General features: G+C 39.3%; 1 protein-coding gene across 5 annotated transcripts in view; it reads left to right on the plus strand.

Moving 5' to 3' along the window:
- LOC128687835 (NFX1-type zinc finger-containing protein 1) overlaps positions 1-25,785 on the plus strand; it is a 772,006-nt gene that overhangs the window by 226,410 nt on the left and 519,811 nt on the right. For all 5 annotated transcript variants that reach the window (XM_070079951.1, XM_070080150.1, XM_070079996.1 and 2 more), the window contains one exon: positions 6,584-6,686. In XM_070079951.1, the coding sequence (XP_069936052.1) occupies positions 6,584-6,686 (103 nt within the window). The remainder of the gene's footprint in view (positions 1-6,583; positions 6,687-25,785) is intronic.

The raw sequence follows: 25,785 nt of genomic DNA on the forward strand, positions 1-25,785 counted from the left end.
TCCCTGGAATGCAGGCGGGAGAGATACATGATTATATACACCTGGAAAATCCTAGAGGGACTAGTACTGAACTTGCACACGAAAATCACTCACTACGAAAGCAAAAGACTTGGCAGACGATGCAACATCCCCCCAATGAAAAGCAGGGGTGTCACTAGCACGTTAGGAGACCATACAATAAGTGTCAGGGGCCCGAGACTGTTCAACTGCCTCCCAGCATACATAAGGGGGATTACCAACAGACCCCTGGCAGTCTTCAAGCTGGCACTGGACAAGCACCTAAAGTCGGTTCCTGACCAGCCGGGCTGTGGCTCGTATGTTGGTTTGCGTGCAGCCAGCAGTAACAGCCTGGTTGATCAGGCTCTGATCCACCAGGAGGCCTGGTCACAGACCGGGCCGCGGAGGTGTTGATCCCCGGAACTCTCTCCAGGTAAACTCCAGGTAAACTGAAAGTGGGAAAAAAAGGTGTTCCATTTTATGGCAATTTCTGCTTTACAGCAATAGCCTGGAACCTAACCTGCCATATAAGTGGGGCCCTACTGTACTGCTGTCTCCCATAGTGCTAGAATGTAAAATACTGATGTTCCCCTGTTTTCTTTGGTGTATGTATGGTAAATACAGGGGACCCTTTTGACTTGCAAATGGTCGTTCATCTGGGACGCATACACAAGGCCCTAAGCCGCCTCACACTCCATTCCCAGCCAGTGTGCCATTGTTTATCAGTGAGTGAGGATGATCCCACAAGTTCATATGATACATTTCATAATAATCCATTCGTTTTAGTGCTTGCAACTGCTAAATAAGTCACCATGGCTCCAAAGAAAGCTTCTAGTGCCAGCCCTTTGGTAAATAATGTGAGAAACACATATAATTTAAAAAAAAGTTTGTAGAAAAATACGAAAGTGGTGGTGGTAGAGGGTGGTAGTGATGGTGGTAGAGGGTGGTAGCAGTTGTGATAGTGGTAGAGGGTGGTAGTGATGGTGGTAGAAGGTGGTATAAGGTGGTAGTGATGGTAGTAGTTGTGATAGTGGTAGAGGGTGGTAGTGATGGTGGTAGAGGGTGGTAGTGGTTGTGACGGTGGTAGAGAGTGGTTGGTAGTGGTGGTGGTAGTGGCTGTGATGGTGGTAGAGGGTGCCTTCTTCAGTGATTCAGCGATTCTACTAACTCCTCCAATATTGTTGGAGTTATTTAGGGCTACAGAAAACACCAGCGCGTCAGCTGCTGCTTCATCACCATTATGGACGGCTTATGCTCTCAGTGGCCCTTATACACCCAACAACACCAACAGAATACCTCTGACACATACATAATGACTTATTTTATTCATTCTAGAGTATATTTCACATTTCTATATTATTAATATTGTTTATTATGTCATATTAGTTAAATTGTGATAGATAAGTAAGCCGGAGAGTTGATGTTAGAGTCACATTTTCCAACAATTAACTTGCCTCCTCTCCCTCTGTCCCGTCTGCCATACACCAACAAGTCTTCAGTAAAAGTAAGTGTGATGTTAAATGTACATTTATACATTTTATTAGTGCTTTACATTTATTTGTCATTCTTTTCTGCATGTAAATCTATATTTAAGCTAGGGAAGTGGCTAGGGAAGTGACCCCTGAAGTGACCTAGAGTCCTTATGTAGGGGGATTCCACTTCCAAACAATAACCTCTCTCCTTCTCCGTGTCTTCCATTCATCAACAACAGCCTTCAATAAAGGTAACTGTCATGTTGAATGTTCATTCTTTTGTGCATATAAATCTATCTTTAAGATGAAAAAAATTTTTGATACTTCTGGGTGTCTGGAACAAATTAATTGGATTTACATTATTTCTTATAGGGTAAATGTATTTGCAAATCGTCAATTTTGATAACAGTCACACTCTCTGGAACAGATTAATTATGAAAAACGAGGGTCCACTGTATATGGTAATAATTTAACTTAGTAAAAGTATTTTGCTTTATATGGAAGTTTTGCTGAATTTTCATTAATATTTGTGTTACAGTATTATTAAATATTTTTCTTTATATCTAGCATTAAAATGCATAATAAATTATACATTGTCATGAAAAAAGCAAAAAGAAAATTCCTCGAATTTGTGGGGATTTCCGCGAACAATTATTAGTTAGGTTCTAAGGAAAAATCTGCAAATAACTGAAGCTATGGAAAATTTTATAGGGGTGATTACTTGTACATACCTCAACATTACATGCATACGAGTAATCTCATTGGGAGACAACAACTATATTGTTTACCTTAGTCACCCGTGTAGACATGTGAGAAAACTTAACCACCTCTGGTCACTGCAGGTGGCCCCTCGACCCTCACAATCTTATCCATATCTATCCGAGACCAGTATGAATTGGATAGCACCCTCAAGTACAGCGCTACTAATTAATTGTGGACTGTATAGATTATATTAGTTTAACTGAATAAGGGGGGGGGGGGTAGGTTACACATGGATACATCCATCAAGGAAAAACATTTGTACATAATTCCACCACTTACCAGATATTCTCTGGTGGTCACTTGATGAGGCTGGATCACCCATAACCTATCCAATTAAAACATACCTAACTGGCCAGTATCAGTCTGCTATAACTAGAAAGGTTACTTAACTGTGGGTGATTGATGCTCCTTATTTCTTCCATTTACCATCTCATTTCGATGTCCTGCTACACCGACACTGTTCTTATTCCAGCAGGACGAGGTATCCGTTGGTTTGTCCCGGTTTAGAAGTCGTGATTCCATAAAACTTCACTATCCTCGGGACGAGAACCACGCGTTCACTCGGAGCAGGGCTATTTATTTCACATCCCGCATTCTCTTAACTTAATGTTATTATCACTGATTACATTACCATTCACAAGACGATTTAACATCTCATAATTATTATATACATTAGAGGTCACTTCATTAAGATCTGAGACCGATGACTGAGGATTAACTCACGGGTAATTTCCCCTGGAAACATTCCATGGCGGCGCACACGTCACCCCCTGTCCTACTATTATCCACTCATTTTACCACTTTATTACGGTGGTCACGTAAATCACGTTCCCTCACTCTTCACCAGGAACAGTTACAACACTTCCTATTAGGAAGTGAGGCCTATATTAATCCTTAGGCCACCGTGAACGCCAATTTACTGATCCCATGTTCTCACAGCCTCCTCACTACATTTAAAAAACTGCCACCAAACCCATGCCCTGAGTCGACCTGTCCCCCCCCCGCACATCCGCGCAGGCACAGGGCGAACCCGGTTGGTTCTATTCAAAATACAAATACATTTTGACCCAAATCAACACATTAAACACTTATTAGGCACTATAGCTTCGGAAATTAAATAATTTCCACACTGCGGCCCGGCGGAAGTCGTTGTTAGACGACTTAAATTGCGTCTTCCTCCAGGAGACGATTCCAGCCCTCTCTAGATTACGCTGCTGTTTTCCTAGTGGGTCTTACTACAATTTCTTCTTGCATTACTCGGTCAGTGTCTTCAATATCACTCATGTCACTTTCCCTTAGATTTCCATCTGCACTGGATTGAACACCATTTAATTCTAAGGGAATTAATTTATTAATTGTACGCAAACTTTCCTGACCACGACACAACACTTTGACGTTTCTGACAACACCTTGTGCATCTGGGCATAATGCAACTACCTTGCCCAGAGGCCACAATGTTCGATGTTGTTCAGTATCAATTAACACAATGTCACCTGGTTGAATGTTCTGTCGGTTTACTGCCTCTGGCGCACCATAAAAGTGTTCACGTAGTGTAAGAAGATATTCTTTACGCCACACATTGGACCAATGAGTAATTACCTTATTTAACATCTTGAACTTATCACTCAACACGGTCACGTTATTGTAATCCTCATCACTTCCCTCGAGATTATCTCTATAGATAGGTGCAGCTTCTAACCTTCGTCCACATATTAGGTGAGAGGGAGTCAGGATCACCGCGTCAGGAGTGTCGCTCATGTATGACAGAGGGCGATTGTTCACCCGATTCTCTGCCTCCACCAACACTGCACGGAATTCCTCCAAATTAATTCTCTTCCTGTGTAGCACCTTACGAAGACATCTTTTCACTGTAACTATCATTCTTTCGTACAGTCCTCCCTGCCAAGGGGCTCTGGGAGTAATAAATTTCCAGACACACTCTCGCTGGGTCAACAAAGACTGTACATCATCACTCTTATTTAATTCCATCAAGTGTTGAGCACCCGCTACAAAATTGGTGGCATTATCTGAGATCATCAATCTTGGACAGGATCTCCTAGCTGCAAATTTCCAGAACAGCTGTATGAACTGTTCTGCAGACAAGTCCTGAGCCACTTCTAGATGAACAGCCCTAGTAGCTGTACAAGTAAATAGACATATATACACCTTCAAGGGAACACAATCTGAAGTACCTGTTAAAATGATTGGCCCACTATAGTCCACTCCGGCCACATCAAATGGTTTTACCAACTGCACGCGTTCCTTGGGCATACCAACTGCACGTGTTCCTTGGGCAGTGGTGGAGGACCTGGGTACATGTAGGTTCTGGCATCCACCTGGTGACATATTACACACGACTTGATAACCCTTTTTACACTTTGCTGTCCTTGTGGAATTCAGAAGGTTTCCCGAATACAGTTTAAGGTATCCTGTACCCCACCATGCATCACTTTATTATGGGCATTAAAGACAATCAAGGTTGTCAGGTGATGAGTTTTGGGCAGCAAGATAGGGTGCTTAGCATATTCCCCCAATTCAGCATTTTGTAACCTGCCTCTGCACCTAATTACATCATCCTCTAAATACAGCCCCAGCTTATTATTTTCTCAGTTGTTTGTTGGGTTATCTTATTCAAACTTGGGCAATGTATGATGGAAAGATACTTCTTCACTTACACCAAAAATGAAAGAAATCAGACCGTAAATAGCGGAGTTCACTTCTCAGCCATTAGTGGCTGCATAGCAGTATATTTTTGTATGGTTGTTATGGTTATATTCTCATTTTTTCAGTCTCATTTGATAGAATGAAAGATATATTACAGAAATAGATATGATTTTGATTGCTTTCATGACGAAAAGTACCTTGAAATTGCGCTTACAGTAGCAAAAATGTTCTATTCTTTAGCGAAGCTCAAGAGTCTAAATTCCAGTATGGAGTCAAGAATGGCTTGACATTATTTATACAATTATTACAATAATGCAGTAGTCTGCATAACAGTAAATCTTCTATTTTTTGTGAATAAAAATGTCAAATGGTAAGCAAGAGTAATATAAGAGGGGCATGTAGCCATGACTAATGAACAGAGAAAATGTTATTTTAGTGCTAGGAATGTCTGCATTGTTTAATCTGGATCCTATTTTGAAATTGGCACCTGTTGAAATTTGTGTGAAATCGGCCAAATTGCCAATTTCTGACCACTTTATTGGGTAGTTAAAATAAGTGAATGGGCGGTTTCTTGTACTCAGTTTACAGACTAGAAGTAAATAAGTTTATTCAGGTATACACAAATACAGTTACATAGATTATCATACATATCAGTGTTTGTATAGAGAACCTAGGATAACCCAGAAAAGTGAGACAAAATGACTTATTTCCAGTACCTGGCTTGGGCTAGCCATATATGATTTTTGGTAAATATTTTTTTTCTCAGTTGTTTGTTGGGCTATCTCATTGAAACTTGGGCAATGTATGATGGAAAGATGCTTCTTAACGTACAACAAAAATAAAAAAGACGTTGATAAATAAGGGAGTTCACTTCTCAGCCATTAGCCGCCTCTTTGCAGTATATTTTCGTATGGTTTTTATGGTTGTATTCTCATTTTTTGGACTCATTTGATAGAATGGAAGATATATTACAGAAATAGACATGATTTTGATTGTTTTCATGATGAAAAGTACCTTGAAATTGAGCTCAAAGTAGCGGAAATGTTCGATTTTTGCCGATGTTCAATGAACTGTGTAAGCCAAGTTGGTTAATTTTATTAAGTGTAATCTAACTTAACCACTCCGTAATTCGGCAAACTCAGTAATCCGGCACACTACAAGTCCCAATGATGCCAGATTTGTGATGGAGGACCTGTACCTGACAACTCAAACAAGTGACCTGAGACCTAAAATTGTGGTAGTCAGCAAATTTTAAGGCAGGAAAAATCTGGTATAGCATACATCATACACAAATGCTACTGAGGATGTACATTATATGTCATACAAAGTTTAAGGGTTAATTTTAATTTGGTATTGCATAGTTGTAGTGAAGAAAAATCACTTTTAATCAAAATGTATTGAATATTGTATAGCCTATATGGTACTATTTTAGTCAATATTATATATCTAGTTCTTATATGTATTCTCCTTAGAATTTCAATTAAAATTGTCCAAGTCTTCTTAATTATGTGTTACCTTGTAAATTACATTTTCACGTCTGATGCTAATTAAAGAGGAATGAAGGTCCTATGCTTTATAATAATATAACTCAGCTCAAAGATGGGAAACTTTTAAAAATTTAGGTAACTTTTTTATTCCTGTTTTATTTCTCATATTTACAAAATAAACATTGATATTCATTGCAACAGGAGATCATCAGCAGCTGCGTCCAAGTGCCACAGTGTATGAACTAGCAACCAAGTACGGTCTGGGAACTTCTTTATTTGAAAGGTTGATCAAGAATGGTCTTGCGTGAGTATTTTAATAAGTTTAATGTGTGGCCTTTGTATATTTAGTGCTTATTTATAATGTAATACTGATAAGTTGTTTTGAGTGGTGGTGTTACTGTTGGGGTACAAGCAAAGACATTTATGCTAATGATATCAAAGAATGGGTAGACATATTTCTAAACAAAATACATAGACTATATAACAAACATTGTCACATAAAAATTAAACAGTTCACTAATAAAATGACAAAGTTGTCCATGGCTTACTAACAGCATTCTAAGATCCATCAATAAGAAACATCAGTTTGAAAAAAATATAGAAGGGGTTTAATAAATAAAGAATTTACCAAGCACTTTATGTCAGTCCTCATGAAACTAATTAGAAAATCCAAGCAACTGTACTATTCTAATAGATTCACTGAAACTAGAGGAGATATAACAAAGACCTGGAAGACACTCACTCAGATCCTGGGCACCCACAAGCTAAACAAAGCTAGTAATATTGTACTTATTAAACTGAACTGTAGCTCCAGCCTATTGTTATAGCCAACAAGATAAATGAATTCTTCTCAATCACAGGAGCAAGTTCTGCCAGTAAAATTCCAAATACCAATGCCTGAGCTAATGATTATCTAGACAGCAACTTCCTAGCATTTCTCTGTCGTGCACTAACAGAGCCCACTGAAGTTGCCACTAAAAAAATAAATCAGGTAATATGGCTTAAGTCCTGCCACTATTGTTCAGATGAGCAACTAATATCCTTTCACCCACCATTACATTACTCTTTAACAAATCACTATAAACCAACGCTTTCCCGGCATCACTCCAAATAGTAAGGGTTACACCAGTACACAATAGTGTTGACCCAACAGATGTAAAGAACTATAGGCCAATATCAAACTTGCCTTTACTTTCCAAAATCTCTGAGAAGCTCATATTCCTTCATTACATCACAAAGCATCCTCAACCCCTGCCAGTTTGGCTTCAGGAGAAACAAAAACACAAATGACACAATAAAAATGCTAGACCTGCTTTACACATCATTTGAAAAAATTGAATACCCACTTGGACTCTCTATTGACCTTATGAAGGCTTTTGATACAGTGGCTGCCAGTCCATGTAAGTGCTTGAGTGCCTGTGTCAGTTATAAGATGCCCCAGCTGTTGAGTACCTAACACAGTCCCGAAGACACTGTTTATGAACAGGGAAGCCATCAATGGCCTGAGGGACGCCAAGCCATGCCCTCCTGCCAGCACTCCAAAGGTTTCTCCTTCACCCTTCCTGAGAATGTCTCCTGTGTGCCTATTTGCCTGCTACAAGCAAATCTCCAAGTGGTTGACAAGGGTTTAGCAATCACATTCAAGCAGGCTTGAAAGCAACATTCCAAGCCAGCCAGAACAAGCCAAGTTAGCCTGCAGTTACAGCTATTCTGACCCCCAGTTCGTTTCTGTGAACGTTCTACAGTGTTTCTGCCATACCATTGTTTTCCTGCATTGAGAAAGCAAAGCCATTAAGCCAGCCCAGGTAGTCCAAGCCAGCTCTGCTGAGGAAGCCAGTGTGAAATCTGCTTCCATTGTGTCTGCATTGCTTTGCATTCCCAGTAAACTGTTGGTAAAAGCAAACTTTTACCTAGTGGTTTAGCGTGGGTTGATAAGCCAGATGGGCTTAAAGGGTGAGTAATGTTACGGAGAGCAGAGTAACTGTGTCGTTACCACCATCACCCACATCTCTCTCTATGCTTATACATTTCTTTCACTATTCACAGACCAGGTGAAGAAAGAAGCTATTTTGAGTGTAGACGATAAGACCGGAGGATCTGTGAGTCATCAGACAGCACATATTTATTCCAAAGAAATTGCCTCCTTTGAAGATGTTTTATTATGTAGTTGGTGAATGGGTAGCCAGTTACACACTTGAGTAACTATACCAACTTTCTTTCACTTCTACACTAGGGTTATTTCTGACCTTCAGCAACAGTGTTTTGCTTTGCAGACAGTTAATTGTTATTTTCTGTGAGGGCAAGATACTTGTAAGCCTGTATTAAGACTTTAAAAGGCTCAGAGTGTATTTCAGCATAGTGACTCCTTACGTTTATTAACTCTGTGTAATGCATTCTCTGCTCATTGTAACTGAACTATTAAATACGGTTACACAATTAAGATGCTTAGTGTCGTTGCTGTGATTTCTAATACATTTTCCTGTTCAGACTGAAACTTTACTACTAAATTCCCAGTACTATTTCAAATTGCACTGTTCATCTGTGGTGTGAGTTTATAACTTATGCTATTTTTATAAAAAGTAAATTTTGTTCAGGTACATGTACATAGGTGCAATTGCATGAGTTGCCATGCATGGCAGCATGTGTGTGGATTGCCTGGGATAGCCCAGGTGAGTCAAACAAGATGACTATTTTCATTGTCATTTTTACTAAGATTATTGCATTTTTACTGTAAACAAGCTTACTCCTGCATGATGTTCAGTTTCACGAATACCTTCTCTTATGAGTAATTCGGTTACCTTTAAACTGTGTTACGTAGGAGTCAGCCTGTTAATATCTATTTTCCTTGCCATTTCATCTAGTTGGTTTAGCATCTAGTTAAGATTGTAATAGTAACAATTTGCAGTGATTATGTTTCTACCTATACATTGTGTAAATTTTTTTGATTATTTGGACAACTGGATTGGAGCATTCAACTTTTCACACACCTAGTGAATGAATGCAGACTCTCACTGACAGTAACTCACCAGAAGGTGAGTTACTGTCAGGTGATCCGTATTCCTGGAATGCAGTCAAGAGAGAGATACATGATAGTATACAATTGGAAGGTCCTGGAGGGATTGATACCAAACCTTTACATGAAAATCACTCCCTATGAAAGCAAAAGACTCAGCAGAAGATGCAACATTCCCACGATGAAAAGCAGGGGTGCCATGAGTACATTGAGAGACAACACAATAAGTGTCCAGGGCCCAAGACTGTTCAATTGTCTCCCAGCATACATAAGGGGGATTACCAATAAACCCCTGGCTGTCTTTAAGAAGGCACTGGACAGGCATCTAAAGTCAGTACCTGACCAATCAGACTGTGGTTCGTATGTTAGCTTGCGTGCTGCCAACATTAACAGCCTGGTTGATCAGACCCTGATCTACCATGAGGTCTGGTCTCAGGCCAGGCTGTGGGAGCATTGACTACTGAAACCCTCTACAGGTAGACTCCAGGTAAATGCAAAGATTGTCAGCCATTATGAAAACGAGTGTGGTGATGATGAACAAGCTGATGAGTGCAGTGGTGTTAATAATTACAAAAATGATGAGTTTAATAGTGGTGTTTCCAATCACAGTGAAGATAAAGGCAGTGGTGACCATCATGGTAGTAAAAATGATGAGTGTAATGTATTGGGAGATACTGAGTGTGGAGGTGACCTGGTTGTCAATAATGGTCTATGTATGGAACATTAAATTTTACTATAAACCCTCCACTTAAGCTACTCCTTGACAGTTACAACAGAATGCAGTCACTATACAAGGCATAAGACACTCTTCAGCATCCCTCGGGTCAGTTTCACACTATTCAAAAATGCTATGCACACAAAGGGCCCGAAGATCTGGAACTTGCTACCATAACTGGTCAAGGATCCCCTGACAACTTATAAATTTAGGACTTTGTTAAAATATCATCTTATCTCTCAATATTAACCAAAACAACCAAAATATCTGCTAATTAGTTTTATTATGTGGTCTCTAGGCTTTTAACTTCTACTAATCCATGAAATATTACTACCTGAACCATTACATGTAATATTTTCATTATGTGCAACTTTAGGATTATTCTTCTTAAAAACCTCTACCTTGACTACCTTGCATTAGTATTAAGATTAAATAAAATTCTAACACAGTTAACCCTTTCAGGGTTTCAGCCATACTAGTATGGCTTATGCACCAGGGTTTTTGACGTACTAGTACGCCTAAATTCCAGCGCCCTTAAATCTAGTGAGAAAAAGCTGGTAGGCCTACATATGAAAGAATGGGTCTACGTGGTCAGTGTGCACAGTATAACAAAAATCCTGCAGCACACAGTTCGTAATGAGAAAAAAAAAACTTTGACCATGTTTCTGGATTAAAACAGCAACTTTGCACTGTATTTTTGTATGGTATTTATTGTTGTATTCTAGTTTTCCTGGTCTCTTTCTGTAGAATGGAAGACATATTACAGAAATTAAGATGATTTTGACTGATTTTACAATGAAAAGTACCTTGAAATTGAGCTCAAAGTAGCAGAAATGTTCGATTTTTACCAAATTTCAAAATTAAACAAATCATGCCAAGCGTCCAATACCCGTCAACTGGTGAGTCTAATATTCTTTCACAAGTGCGCCAATATTATTTATACTATTTTTTACGCTAATGGAGTAGTCTGCATAACAGTAAATCTTCTATTTTTTGTGAGAATAAAAATTCAAAGTGGAAAGCAAAAGAATGTAAGAGGGGCATGGGGACATGACTAATGAACAGGAATGTCTTTCTTGTTTATTCTGGACCCTATTTGGAAATTGGCATCTTTTGAAATTTGTGTGAAATTGGCAAAATTGCTAAATTCTGACCACTGTATTGGATAGTTGAAATCGGTAAATGGGTGGTTTCTTGCACTGATTCGATAGAAAAAATGGAGTTCTAGCGAAATATTCATGATTTTTGTCGACTAGTACAGTGGAATTGGCCAAAAATATGGCTTAAAGTGGGCAAAATCGCTGATGCGTAAACATCGTCGAGACCGCTAACTTTGCAAGAGCATAATTCCGTAAGTTTTCCATCAAATTTCATACTTTTGGTGTCATTATGATCAGGAAAAGACATAAACAGAATTAAAATAAAAAAATTATTATTTTTTCTTATGAAATGGTAAAGAATCTTTTTCTGAAGGTAATAAAAAGTATGAAATTTGATTAAAAAATTGATGAAATTACAGTATCGCGAATTTTGCTGCATCAGCAATATTTATGCATCAGTGATTTTGCCCACTTCCATTCTATCAAATGTGACTAAAAAAATGTGAATAGAACCATAAAAAATGTGAAAATACACCACAAAGTCCTTTTAATTAAAAAACACAGTCGCCGTTTTTTTTTTCTCATGCACCACGTGTTGCAGGATTTGTTTTATATGGTGCACACTTACCACATAGATGCATTCTCTCATATCTAGGCCCAAATTTACTGCTCACAGCTTATCTGAGCTCATGACATAGTACTACGGCATGGACCCGGGGTTCAAAGCCGTAGAACTATGGCATGGACCCTCAAAGGGTTAAACAACCATGGGAACATCAAGCATCCTTCTCTAAGGCCTACTTTTACTGGAAAATAGTCTCCCTCTCTCCTTCATACCCTAACCTGATTCTCACTATTCTTGTAATAACTCTGAACTGCTTTCAGCAACATACCTCTTATTTCATACCCATATCCAACACATAACAAAAAAATGTATCCAAATGGTTGAGATCCTCTCCAAGATATGTTACCACGTGCCACAGTCAGCCCTACTCACACTTCTATTCACTCATCTATCCTTACCTCACCTATACTATTTGTACCTGTGGATTGACAGCAGCAACACACCTAAAGCCAATAATAATCCAACAAAAAGCTGCAGTAAGAATAATCACACAATCCAATCACAGACAACACCCCATCCCCCACTCTTCAAAGATCTAAATTTACTCACTGTACAGAACATCCACACTTACTGCTGTGCAACCTACATTTACAATATTAACCCTGACCTAAAACACTTCCTTGATAGTTGTGACAGGAGCCACAGGCATAACACCAGGCACAAAATTCTCTTATGACATTCCCCATGCCTCGCTAAACCTATAAAAAAATTCAATGTACATAAAAGGATCTAAAATCTGGAACACCCTACCTGAAATCTCTAGAACTTCAGACACAACCATCACTTTCAGAATTACCATTAGAAAACATCTTGTCTCCCTGACACACCCCATTATCAGATAACTACATGAAAATCACCAATTCTCTTGTATCATACACACATAAAAACCAAACTAGACTGTTATGGGACTGTAAGACCCAACATGTATTGATGTATTTAAGTAGCAATTACTCTGGAATACCTAATTATATTGAATTGATTGGGGCACAACTGCTTTAACCCCTTGACTGTCGCAACCCCCAATCCTGAGGTGTCTCCTGGTATCGCAAAATTTAAAAAAAAAAAAGATTTTTTCTTACGAATTGATAGAAAATCTTTTCCTGATTGTAATGGCATCAAAAAAACGAAATTTGATGGATAACTGACGAAATTACGCTCTCGCAAAGTTAGCAACCTCGGCGATATTTACAAATCGGCTATTTCGCCCACTTTGAGCCCTATTTTCGGCTAATTCCATTGCTCCAGTCGACCAAACTCATAGCTATTTCCTTAGAACTCCATTTTTTCTATTGATTGAGTACAAGAAACTGCCCATTTACCAATTTCAGCTACCCAATAACATGGTCAGAAATTTGCAATTTGGCCAATTTCACAAAAATTAAATAATATGACAATTTCAAAATAAGGTCCAGAATGGACAATGCAGACATTCCTGGCTCTAAAATAACATTTTCTTTGTTCATCAGTCATGTCTCCAGGTCCCTCTGATATTACTCTTACTTTCCATTTCAAATTTTTATTCAAACAAAAAATAGAAGATTTACTATTATGCAGATTACTGCAATACTCCAATAATTGTGTAAATAACATCAACCCATTCATGACTGCATATTAGAATGGCTAGTTGGACATTTATTGGACAATGACATCATTTGTTTACTTTTGAATATCGGCAAAAATCAAACATTTCCCCTATTTTGAGATCCATTACCTTCTAGTAACATTTGTTGCCTGTGAGACCAATACTATATATAATGTATATATATACACCCACTGTATTGAACACAATAACCGCACTAAAGTTATTATAATATTGTTTACCACTTTTGTTTATTACAATAAACATGCACAAATCTTGCATAATACTAATGTTCTATTATATATACACATATGTACAATCACTGGACATGTTTTTTAGAACTGCTGCAGCTTGTGGAACTCCTTGAAACAAGGTATCATGCACAGAGGTAACTTACATTCCTTGCACACCGAGTTTCTTTGCATCTTTGTTGCCGTCGTTTTTTTTGTGCACAGACAACATCTCTTCTGAGCAAATTTTTTCTTAGTTGCAGGAAGCTGTATTATGAGGTGATCACCTTCCCTCCTCAAACGCTTGGGTATTTCCCGAGGAGTTTGAGGACAGTTTTGCATAGCAGGTGTTGTTACCTGGTACTTCATTATGAGTTGTCTGACAACAGGCAAACAAAATTCACTATACGGTGGTCTATTGCCAGTCTTCATTTGGTGCATATTATATGCATTGAGCACTGAAATGTCCATTAGATGGAAGAAAAGTTTCATGTACCACTTTTAACTCTTGCAAACACAATCAACAAAGCCAATCTGCATGTCACATTTGTCAACCAAGCGCATCTTTTGTGTATAATCAATCACTGTCACTAGTTTTTGAATACATTCATTAGTTACTCAATCAACTTTGCCACTGTCTTGCATTTCATTATGGTGAATGGTTGTCAACAATGTGACATCCCGTTTGTCATGCCACCTTAATGCCATGATGTCATTAGCAGTAAACACCTGCACCTCATCACCACGAGTGCCTGCGTTGAACCTGGGCATATGTTTACGATTAGAACGCACTGTGCCACACACATCTGTCATGTTCACTAGCAAGAAATCACTGAGTAAAGGGCTTGTGTACCAGTTATCAGTATGTAATGTATGCCCCTTACCAAGATAACGTGCCATCATGCTTCTCACTACGTCACCTGAGATACCCAATAACATCCTGGTATCTTTCAATGTTTTACTTCCCATGTATACAACAGTATCCAATGCCAGGCCACTGTCACAGTCACAGAGTACAAACAGTTTTATAGCAAGCGTTCCCTCTTGCTCAGTATATACTGTTTGAACAAAATCAAAGACTCGTCAATTACAAGATTCTTGAATAGATAAAAGTGCATGTTGAACTTTTGTTTCAGATACATAGAAAAATTTCTAATCTTGTATAACCTGTCACTTCTGTCATGCCTGGTTTTGTCAGAGAAGTGCAACATACGTAACAGTAAGATAAACCTGTTCACTGGGTTGATTTCACTGAAGGCCGGGGTATAAATTAGCCGATCTGTGGACCAGTATGATTTTAAATTATGCTTATAGACATGAGGCATAAGCATTATTGTTGCAAAAAGCAAATACATTTCTGCAACAGTTGTCTCTTTCCACTGGAGTAGTCTTGACTGTGGTGATATGATCATATTTGCCGTGGTGTACTCAAAATACTTGTTACTTTCCCTGACAACAGTTTCCATCAAGGGCTGCTCAAAGAATAGTTCAAAGAGTTCCAGTTTATGTGCAGTGTTTCCAAGGGGACAAGTTGGTAGAATTCCACTTTGAGTCATCAAACTGGTGGGGCTTGGAAACAAAATTGGGATTTTGCTGCCAATCCCAGATACAGTTTGCTCGTGGATACTGGACATCATAAGCTGGTTGTGCTGTTGTGGTGGGCTGGTTGCTGACACTCTGCTGTGTCCTTGAGCTGAGGAGTCAGCGGCATGGGTCCCAGCCTGGGCTGGTGAGTCATGCATGGCCATGGCACTACCATCACCTACTGATGCCTGTAGTCTATCCATGCCAAATGTAGCCACATCATCCTCACTTTCACTGTCTGTTCCTGGTGTAGGGCCATGGGATGTACTCTGAGATGTACTCCATCCCCAATACATTAAGGTGGTGACCCTTCAGATTTAAACAACTATAGGGCAATATCAAACTTACCATTGCTATCCAAAATCTTTGAGAAACTCGTGCACAGGAGACTATATTCATTTATAACGGCACAAAACATACTCAACCCCTGACAATTCGGATTCAGGAAAAATAAAAAGCACTAATGATGCAATTATAAAAATGCTAGATCTGCTTTACACAGCACTGGAAAATAAGGAGTATCCACTAGGAGTTTTATTAACCTAAGAAAAGCTTTTGGCACAGTAGACAAAGGCATCCTACTCCACAAACTTGACGATTATGGTATAAGAGGCCATGCGTTTGCATGGCCTCTTATACCATATCAGTATGTAACCATTAAAGACACAGCATCATCAATATGGCCACTTGATACTGGAGTTCTGCAGGGAAGTGTCCTTGGTCTCCTGCTCTTCCTTGTAACAGAGCTACAGATGTCCCTCTTAACATAATGATAAACGGATCACCTATCACAAAGCTAACAGAGGGAAAATTCTTAGGAATCCACCTTGATAATAGACTCAAATTTCATACACATATACAACAAATTTCTAGGAAGAGGGTAAGGTACCTAGGGATTGGCAGAGAGCATGCATAGTTCCTTTGTATAAAGGCAAAGGGGATAAAAGAGAGTGCAAAAATTATAGGGGGATAAGTCTGTTGAGTGTACCTGGTAAGGTGTATGGTAGAGTTATAATTGAAAGAATTAAGAGTAAGACGGAGAATAGGATAGCAGATGAACAAGGAGGCTTTAGGAAAGGTAGGGGGTGTGTGGACCAGGTGTTTACAGTGAAACATATAAGTGAACAGTATTTAGATAAGGCTAAAGAGGTCTTTGTGGCATTTATGGATTTGGAAAAGGCGTATGACAGGGTGGATAGGGGGGCAATGTGGCAGATGTTGCAAGTGTATGGTGTAGGAGGTAGGTTACTGAAAGCAGTGAAGAGTTTTTACGAGGATAGTGAGGCTCAAGTTAGAGTATGTAGGAAAGAGGGAAATTTTTTCCCAGTAAAGGTAGGCCTTAGACAAGGATGTGTGATGTCACCGTGGTTGTTTAATATATTTATAGATGGGGTTGTAAGAGAAGTAAATGCGAGGGTCTTGGCAAGAGGCGTGGAGTTAAAAGATAAAGAATCACACACAAAATGGGAGTTGTCACAGCTGCTCTTTGCTGATGACACTGTGCTCTTGGGAGATTCTGAAGAGAAGTTGCAGAGATTGGTGGATGAATTTGGTAGGGTGTGCAAAAGAAGAAAATTAAAGGTGAATACAGGAAAGAGTAAGGTTATGAGGATAACAAAAAGATTAGGTGATGAAAGATTGAATATCAGATTGGAGGGAGAGAGTATGGAGGAGGTGAACGTATTCAGATATTTGGGAGTGGACGTGTCAGCGGATGGGTCTATGAAAGATGAGGTGAATCATAGAACTGATGAGGGAAAAAGAGTGAGTGGTGCACTTAGGAGTCTGTGGAGACAAAGAACTTTGTCCTTGGAGGCAAAGAGGGGAATGTATGAGAGTATAGTTTTACCAACGCTCTTATATGGGTGTGAAGCGTGGGTGATGAATGTTGCAGCGAGGAGAAGGCTGGAGGCAGTGGAGATGTCATGTCTGAGGGCAATGTGTGGTGTGAATATAATGCAGAGAATTCGTAGTTTGGAAGTTAGGAGGAGGTGCGGGATTACCAAAACTGTTGTCCAGAGGGCTGAGGAAGGGTTGTTGAGGTGGTTCGGACATGTAGAGAGAATGGAGCGAAACAGAATGACTTCAAGAGTGTATCAGTCTGTAGTGGAAGGAAGGCGGGGTAGGGGTCGGCCTAGGAAGGGTTGGAGGGAGGGGGTAAAGGAGGTTTTGTGTGCGAGGGGCTTGGACTTCCAGCAGGCATGCGTGAGCGTGTTTGATAGGAGTGAATGGAGACAAATGGTTTTTAATACTTGACGTGCTGTTGGAGTGTGAGCAAAGTAACATTTATGAAGGGATTCAGGGAAACCGGCAGGCCGGACTTGAGTCCTGGAGATGGGAAGTACAGTGCCTGCACTCTGAAGGAGGGGTGTTAATGTTGCAGTTTAAAAACTGTAGTGTAAAGCACCCTTCTGGCAAGACAGTGATGGAGTGAATGATGGTGAAAGTTTTTCTTTTTCGGGCCACCCTGCCTTGGTGGGAATCGGCCAGTGTGATAATAAAATAATAAAAAAATAAAAAATAAAATTTCCAAGACTGTAGGCATACTATCGAAGATACGGTAGTATGCTCCACAGTCAGCCCTCCTGGCCCTATATCACTCTCTTATTTACCCCTATCTCACCTATGGAATTTGTGCATGGGGCTCAACAACAATTAACCGTCTCAGACCACTAATTACCCAACAAAAGGCTGCAGTTAGAATGATAACAAATTCTCACTACAGGCAGCACACTCCACCAATATTCAAAACACTAAACCTACTCACCATACAAAACATCCATACTTATTACTGCACCTATTACATACATAGAACACTTAACTCTGATATTAACCCTCCCCTCAAACATCTCCTTTCCAACCTCAACAGAACACATGACCATAACACAAGTCACAGATCACTCTTTGATGTTCCTTGTGTCCATCTCACACTATGCAAAAACTCAATGCACATAAAAGGCCCTAAAATCTGGAATTCATTACCTGTAAATATAAAAGAAACACTACCTGTTTATAAATTCAAGTCTCTTCTCAAAGATCACTTACTCACCCAAAACCAAATAAATACTGAATAACTGAACCTTATAAATTGTATATCTTAAATGTTTCTCACAATTACAGTGGACCCCCGGTTAACGATATTTTTTCACTCCAGAAGTATGTTCAGGTGCCAGTACTGACCGAATTTGTTCCCATAAGAAATATTGTGAAGTAGATTAGTCCATTTCAGACCCCCAAACATACACGTACAAACGCACTTACATAAATACACTTACATAATTGGTCGCATTCGGAGGTAATCGTTATGCGGGGGTCCACTGTATATCACATAAATGTTAAACCTAAAACCCAGTCTAACTTTATTATTTTTTAAATACACTACCTAACAGAATACTCCATTCGACTGAATGTACAGCAATGCATGCAACCATATGGCCTGTCTTTGTAATACTCAACATGACTCAAGAAATCATAATGACACGATTGCAAACAAGCCATACCCCCGGCCGGGATTGAACCCGCGGTCATAGAGTCTCAAAACTCCAGCCCGTCGCGTTAGCCACTAGACCAGCTAGCCACAATAAGATTCATCCAACTAGGTATATTTCTACACCATAGGAAGGTTAGCACAGGCACCTCTGTGACCACAAATGAGACTCTATGACCGCGGGTTCAATCCCGGCCGGGGGTATGGTTTGTAATACTCATTTGTGCTTTATAGTTATCTGTTTACAATAATGTTTTATCACTGATTTCATCATTGCTTAGTTAATCTTAAGTTAATTTTAATTAAGCCAGCCCATAAGTGGCTTTGGCATGCTGCTCTTACCTGTATTTTTTTGTACCTCTGTATGTATGCTCAAATTACTAAATAAATAAATAAATAAATATACATCAATGATCTTCCAAATGTATCACAACACCTGAACCCCATTCTCTTTGCTGACAACACGACTTATGTCATCTCTCACCCTAATCTTGCCACCCTCAGCACCATTATTAACGAGAAGCTGCTCAAAATATCGACTTTGATGACAGCCAATAAGCTTATGCTTAACACTGACAAAACCAACTATGTTATGTTTGGTAGGAGAGCAGGAGTTGTGCAAATTAACATTAAGATCAACAACACTCTAATTGCCAGACATAATGAGGGCAAATTCCTAGGCCTATACCTCGACAACAAAATGAATTTCAGCAACCATATAAAACACATAACCAAAAAAGTATCCAAAACGGTTGGGATCCTCTCCAAGATACGATACTACATGCCGCAAAATGCTCTTCTCACACTATACCACTCACTTATTTATTCATACCTCGCCTATGCAATTTGTACTTGGGGATCAACTGCAGCAACACACCTAAAGCCAATAATAACCCAACAAAAAGCTGCAGTAAGAATAATCACTAAATCCCATCCCTGGCAACATGCCCCCCTACTCTTCATAGATCTAAATTTACTCCCTGTTCAGTACATCCACACTTACTACTGTGCAATCTACATCTACAGGACCTTAAATTCCAATACTAACCTGACTTAAAACACTTTCTTGATAGTTGTGACAGAACCCACAGGCATAACACCAGACACAAACATCTCTATGACATTCCCCGTGTCCGACTAAACCTTTACTAAAATTCAATGTATGTCAAAGGCCCTAAAATCTGGAACACCCTCCCTGAAAACTCGAACTGCAGACACATTCATCACCTTTAAAACTACTATTAGAAAACGTCTTATCTCCCTGATACACCCTGTCAACTAATTACATGAATACCACCTGGTGGTTCACACTTACAATCACTCACCCATTTGACCATAAGCACAGAAATATCAATCTTAATCTTAAAATAATGAATCCTAACTAGTCATAAGCTGGCCTGTGATACTCCAATACTGAAACTATGTATTGTGCTAAAACAAAAGCATTCACATTGCTAAACTCACAAACCACTGCATCCCACTGATACAGCTAACAGGATAAACGACTTCTTCTCAAACATAGGATCTAATCTCGCCAATAAAATCCCACGTACCAATGCCCGTGCCGGGGACTACCTAGATGGGAATTTCCCAAGTTCCTTCTATCTTGTACCAACTGAGCCCACGGAAGTCACCGCGATCATAAATTCACTTAAAAATAACTCGGGAAATCTGTCTCACGTCCCACCATTATTGTACAAGCGAGCAGCCCTTGTCCTTTTGCATGCTATTACATTACTTTTTAACAAGTCACTAGAAACTAGCACTTTCCCGACACTACTCAAGACAGCAAGGGTTACACCAATACATAAAGGTGGTGACTCTACAGACATAAACAACTATAGGCCAATATCAAACTTACCATTGCTATCCAAAATCTTCGAGAAACTCGTGCACAGGAGACTATATTCATTTATAAGGTCACAAAACATACTCAACCCCTGCCAATTTGGATTCAGGAGAAATGAAAACACTAATGATGCAATTATAAAAATGCTAGACCTACTTTACACAGCACTGGAAAATAAGGAATATCCGCTAGGAATTTTTATTGACCTAAGAAAAGTGTTTGACACAGTAGACCATGGCATCCTTCTCCACAAACTTGACCACTATGGTATAAGAGGCCATGCGCTTGCATATTTTAAATCCTACCTTTCTAATAGGCATCAGTATGTTACAATTAAAGACACAGCCTCATCAATATGGCCACTTGATGCTGGAGTTCTGCAGGGAAGTGTCCTTGGACCCCTGCTCTTCCTCATTTACATCAGTGATCTTCCAAACATATCCCAACACCTGAAACCCATTCTCTTTGCTGACGACACGACTTATGTCATCATCCACCCTAATCTTGCCACCCTCAACACCATTGTTAACGAGGAGCTGCTCAAAATATCGACTTGGATGACTGCCAATAGACTTACGCTTAACAGTGTCAAATCCTACTATGTTATGTTTGATAGCAGAGCAGGTGTTGCGCAACTTAACGTTAAGATCGACAACACTTTAATTGCCAGACATAATGAGGGCAAATTCCTTGACTTATTCCTCGACCACGACCTAAATTTCAGCACCCATATCCAACACATAACAAAAAAAGTATCCAAAACAGTGGAGATCCTCTCCAACATATCTACAGGACCTTAAATTCCAATATTAACCTTGACCTAAAACGCTTTCTTGATAGTTGTGACAGGATCCACAGGCATAACACCAGACACAAACATATCTATGACATTTCCCGTGTTCGACTAAACCTTTACAAAAATTCAATGTATTTCAAAGGACCTAAAACCTGGAACACCCTACCTGAAAACTCTAGAACTGCAGATACATTCAAAACTACAGTTAGAAAACATCGTATCTCCCTGATCCACCTCGACAACTAAGTACATGATAACCACCTGGTGGTTCAAAATTACGCTCACTCACCCACTGACTATAAACCCAGAAATACTAATCTTAATCTTAAAATAATAAATCCTAACTAGTCATAAGTTTGCATATGATACTCCAATATAGACACCTTGTATTGTGCCAAAACAAAAGCATTCACATTGCTAAACTCACAAATTATGATGTAGTCACTTAGCCTTAACCCTCTGAGGGTTTTTGCCGTACTAGTACGGCTTACGGCCCAGGGTTTTTGACATACTAGTACGCCTAAATTCTAGCACCCTCAAATCTAGTGGGAGAAAGCTGGTAGGCCTACATATGAAAGAATGGGTCTATGTGGTCAGTGTACCCAGTATAAAAAAATCCTGCAGCACACAGTGCATAATGAGAAAAAAAAACTTTGACCGTTTTTTTGGAATAAAACAGCGACTTTGCACTGTATTTTCGTATGGTATTTATTGTTGTATTCTAGTTTTCTTGGCCTCATTTTATAGAATGGAAGACATATTACAGAAATGGAGATGATTTTGACTGGTTTTACAATGAAAAGTACCTTGAAATTGAGCTCAAAGTAGAAGAAATGTTCGATTTTTACCTAAGTTCAAAAGTAAACAAATCATGCCAAGCCTGCAATACATGTCAACTGGTAAGTCTAATATTCTTTCGCAAGTGTGCCAATATTATTTATACCATTTTTTACACTAATGCAGTAGTCTGCATAACAGTAAATCTTCTATTTTTTGTGAGAATAAAAATTCAAAGTGGAAAGCAAAAGAATGTAAGAGGGGCTTGAGACGTGACTAATGAACAGAGGAAATGTCATTTTAGTGCCAGAATGTCTTTCTTGTTTATTCTGGACCCTATTTGGAAATTGGCATCTTTTGAAATTTGTGTTGAGAAATGGGATTACCAGTTAAGCTTAAACATTTTGAAACTTAACTTAGAAAGACAGCTCATCGCTTGCACAGCTGCCCCTGCAGATGAGGTCTTGAGAAGCTGTCGAAGTCATCTCTCAACGGGCCGGAAATGAGTTATAATTTGTAAGATTATAAATTACCCCTAGGGGGTATTATGTCAGCATATTTCATTCACTGATGGCTGACAAACTTACTTGTGTGGACTCAAAAGTCCGCCCCTTACTGCCGACTATAGGTTGATTACAAATTCCTTGCGACTCAAGACTCAAGAACTGCGCAGTCCCCCGTACTACAAGAAATTCGCAACCTACCTTGCTCTTGTAGGGTGAGCTATGGTGTTCTTCACACCTTCGACAGGTATTGGTGACTTGATAGAAGCTGAAGTGTCCTTGGATGTCCACGTCTTCCATAGTCAAGGAATACGCACACTGGTACACTATGTTCCACAAGATTTGTCTTTATTGTTCACAGTCTTATCACTGAAGAAGCTGATCACACTTCTCTTAAGTGTTTATTGTGTTTTGTGAGACACTTTGTTCACACTAATGCACAGATCATCCTTTGTTGGTTATCCTGGCATCAGTGTCACTCTCAGTAGAGTCAAAAGTAATCTCAAGACGCCACAATGCCCCACGCCGTTACTCCCCTAGCGCAAAGGAAAAGCTGACCTAGTACTTTTGCTTCCTTGCCACTTCTTCGATGAAGCAAAGCAGAATGTTTGATTCTTGCTGTCTTAAGCATAGACAACAATGTCCACTATCTTTACCATGGTAATAAAGTGGGAGCAGGATTTTCCTTAATTGTCCTGCTAAAGTAAGAGATGTACTGTCTCTTATTAAAATACACTCTGCAACACTGGACTGCAAGGAGCAGCAGTCGCTTGACCACGTCGCATACTCATACGGCATCTGTGATCAATTACTCACTGTAGCAGTAAACAAGACGCTTGCCCCTTCTGAGAGGGCTGGGCCCCTCAAGGCTGAAAGGGCTGAAGGGGGCTGATACCACCCTCCTGGAGAAATTTTCTCCACATTTGTGTGAAATTGGCAAAATTGCTAAATTCTGACCACTGTACTGGATAGTTGAAATTGATAAATTGGTGGTTTCTTGCACTCATTCGATAGAAGAAATGGAGTTCTAGCGAAATATTCATGTTTTTTGTCGACTAGTACAGTGGAATTTGCCGAAAATGGGGCTCAAAGTGGGCAAAATCGCTGATGCGTAAACATCGCCGAGACTGCTAACTTTGCGAGAGCATAATTCTATAAGTTTTCTATCAAATTTCAATCTTTTGGTGTCATTATGAACGGGAAAAGATTCTCTATCTTTTCATAAGATAATTTTTTTTTTAAATTTGGAGGAGGAGGAGGAGAAGAAGAAGAAGAAGAAGAAGAAGAAGCTGATAAGAAAAGATCAGAGGTGGTATTTGTTTTCACTGGTACACAAACATTTCTGTCTGTCTATTTGTCTGTCTGCCAAGCTCCCTGTCTATCCGTCTAGCTCTCTGTCTCAGAGAGAGCCACAAGACTGCGTCATCACGTTTACTCACATCTTCTGAATTTTTTGGGTTATCCTAGGTAATTTACACTATGTATACTTGTATTTATGTATACCTGTGAGACAGAGATAGACAGACAGATAGAAAGAGAGAGACAGATTGAAAGAGATACAGAGACAGATAGAGACAGAGACAGAGAAAGACAGACATAGACAGAGATAGAGATAGACAGACAGAGGAAGACAGAAATAGACAGATAGAGAAAGGCAGACAGAGATAGAGATAGACAGATGAAGACAGATACAGAGATAGAGATACAGAGATAGACAGACCCTAAACTTGGAGTTGACATCACTTTCCTCTTAAAAGAGAAGTGTTAAAATGACATTACATCAGTGAATCCTTCGTGTTTGCTGCACTGTTTGCTCTAGCTGGCACTCAGTTTAACTGGCGCTCCCACAAGGTACTAAGTGGTCCCAGATTTTTTTAATACTGCACACACAGAGTGTTAAGACCAATTCTATGCTGACAAGGCATCTCAGGCCAATCGTGCCAAATTTGAAAGCAGAAAAAATAAAATGTGTATATACGTTTGCAGTGCTACGCCTAAGAATGTATATATACTTTTGGACCGTTTAAGGGTTAAACTCACCTCTCACCCTACATTAAGACTACAAATATTTTAAGGTAAGTAATGGGTGTACTGTGTGTGCATTTTACTTTTTATTATTTTTTAACCCCTTGAGGGTCCATGCCGTAGATCTATGGCTATACATTGAGGGTCCAAACTGTAGCTCTACACCAAAATTCTAGCGGGGTCAAATTTAGCACAAGAAGGCTGGTAGGCCTACATGTGAGAGAATGGGTCTGCGTGGTGTGTGTGTGTTCCGGCTCAAGTTACCTTAGTTCACCATGCCTCATCGCAAGGCAGCTCTCACTCCAAGGAAAATTGGGACTCTCCTCTTCCTATCTGATAGTTCTGACTCTGATGGAAGTGGAAATGAAGAGGAATTCTATGACTCTGATCAGTTAGTGGCCGAAAGGAATGACCAGGATATCGATAATAGTGCAGAAAATCCTGACGATCCTCAACCTTCTACCTCTGGTGTGGGCATGTCTCAGTCACGTTCAGTTGTACCTCGTCGCAAGAGAAAACTAATATTTTTTGTGTGGACAGGCCTCTGACTTCAGTAATGATGATGATAGTGATGTGGATTGTAATTTTCTTGCTCTTGACAATCATTTGAGTAGTGATAGTGAGGAAACATTCACCAGTGAAGCGTCAGTATATATGCCACCGCATGCGCTCGGAAGTGTTCCCTATCAAGTTTATTCTCTATAAGGATTACAATGCTGAGTTTACAGAATTTGGATATTGTATGGTTCACATGTTTTAACCCGTAAACAGTCCAAGCAGATCTATGTTCACATGTGTAGTGCTACAAAAGTAGATCTATGTTTTTTTACATATTTTCAAATATAACAAAAAAAGTAGATCAAAGTTTTTTTTACACATTTTCAAATGTAAAAAAACAAAAAGAAGATCTACTTTTTTTACATACTTTCAAATGCTGAAAAAACGTATATATACGTTTGGATCGTTTACGGGTTAAAATACTAATTACAGAGGGGGCCACTAGAACACCTAGCATGGCTAGGCATTTCAAGCAGACTTAGATTAATTCTTAACTTTAAAAATATTACAAATTACGAGGTAAGTTGGTATTATGGCTAAGTGACTAAATACTAGTTCAATT

The sequence above is a fragment of the Cherax quadricarinatus genome, chromosome 1 (genome assembly GCF_038502225.1).
Source record: "Cherax quadricarinatus isolate ZL_2023a chromosome 1, ASM3850222v1, whole genome shotgun sequence".
Classification (NCBI taxonomy): Eukaryota; Metazoa; Arthropoda; class Malacostraca; order Decapoda; family Parastacidae; genus Cherax; species Cherax quadricarinatus.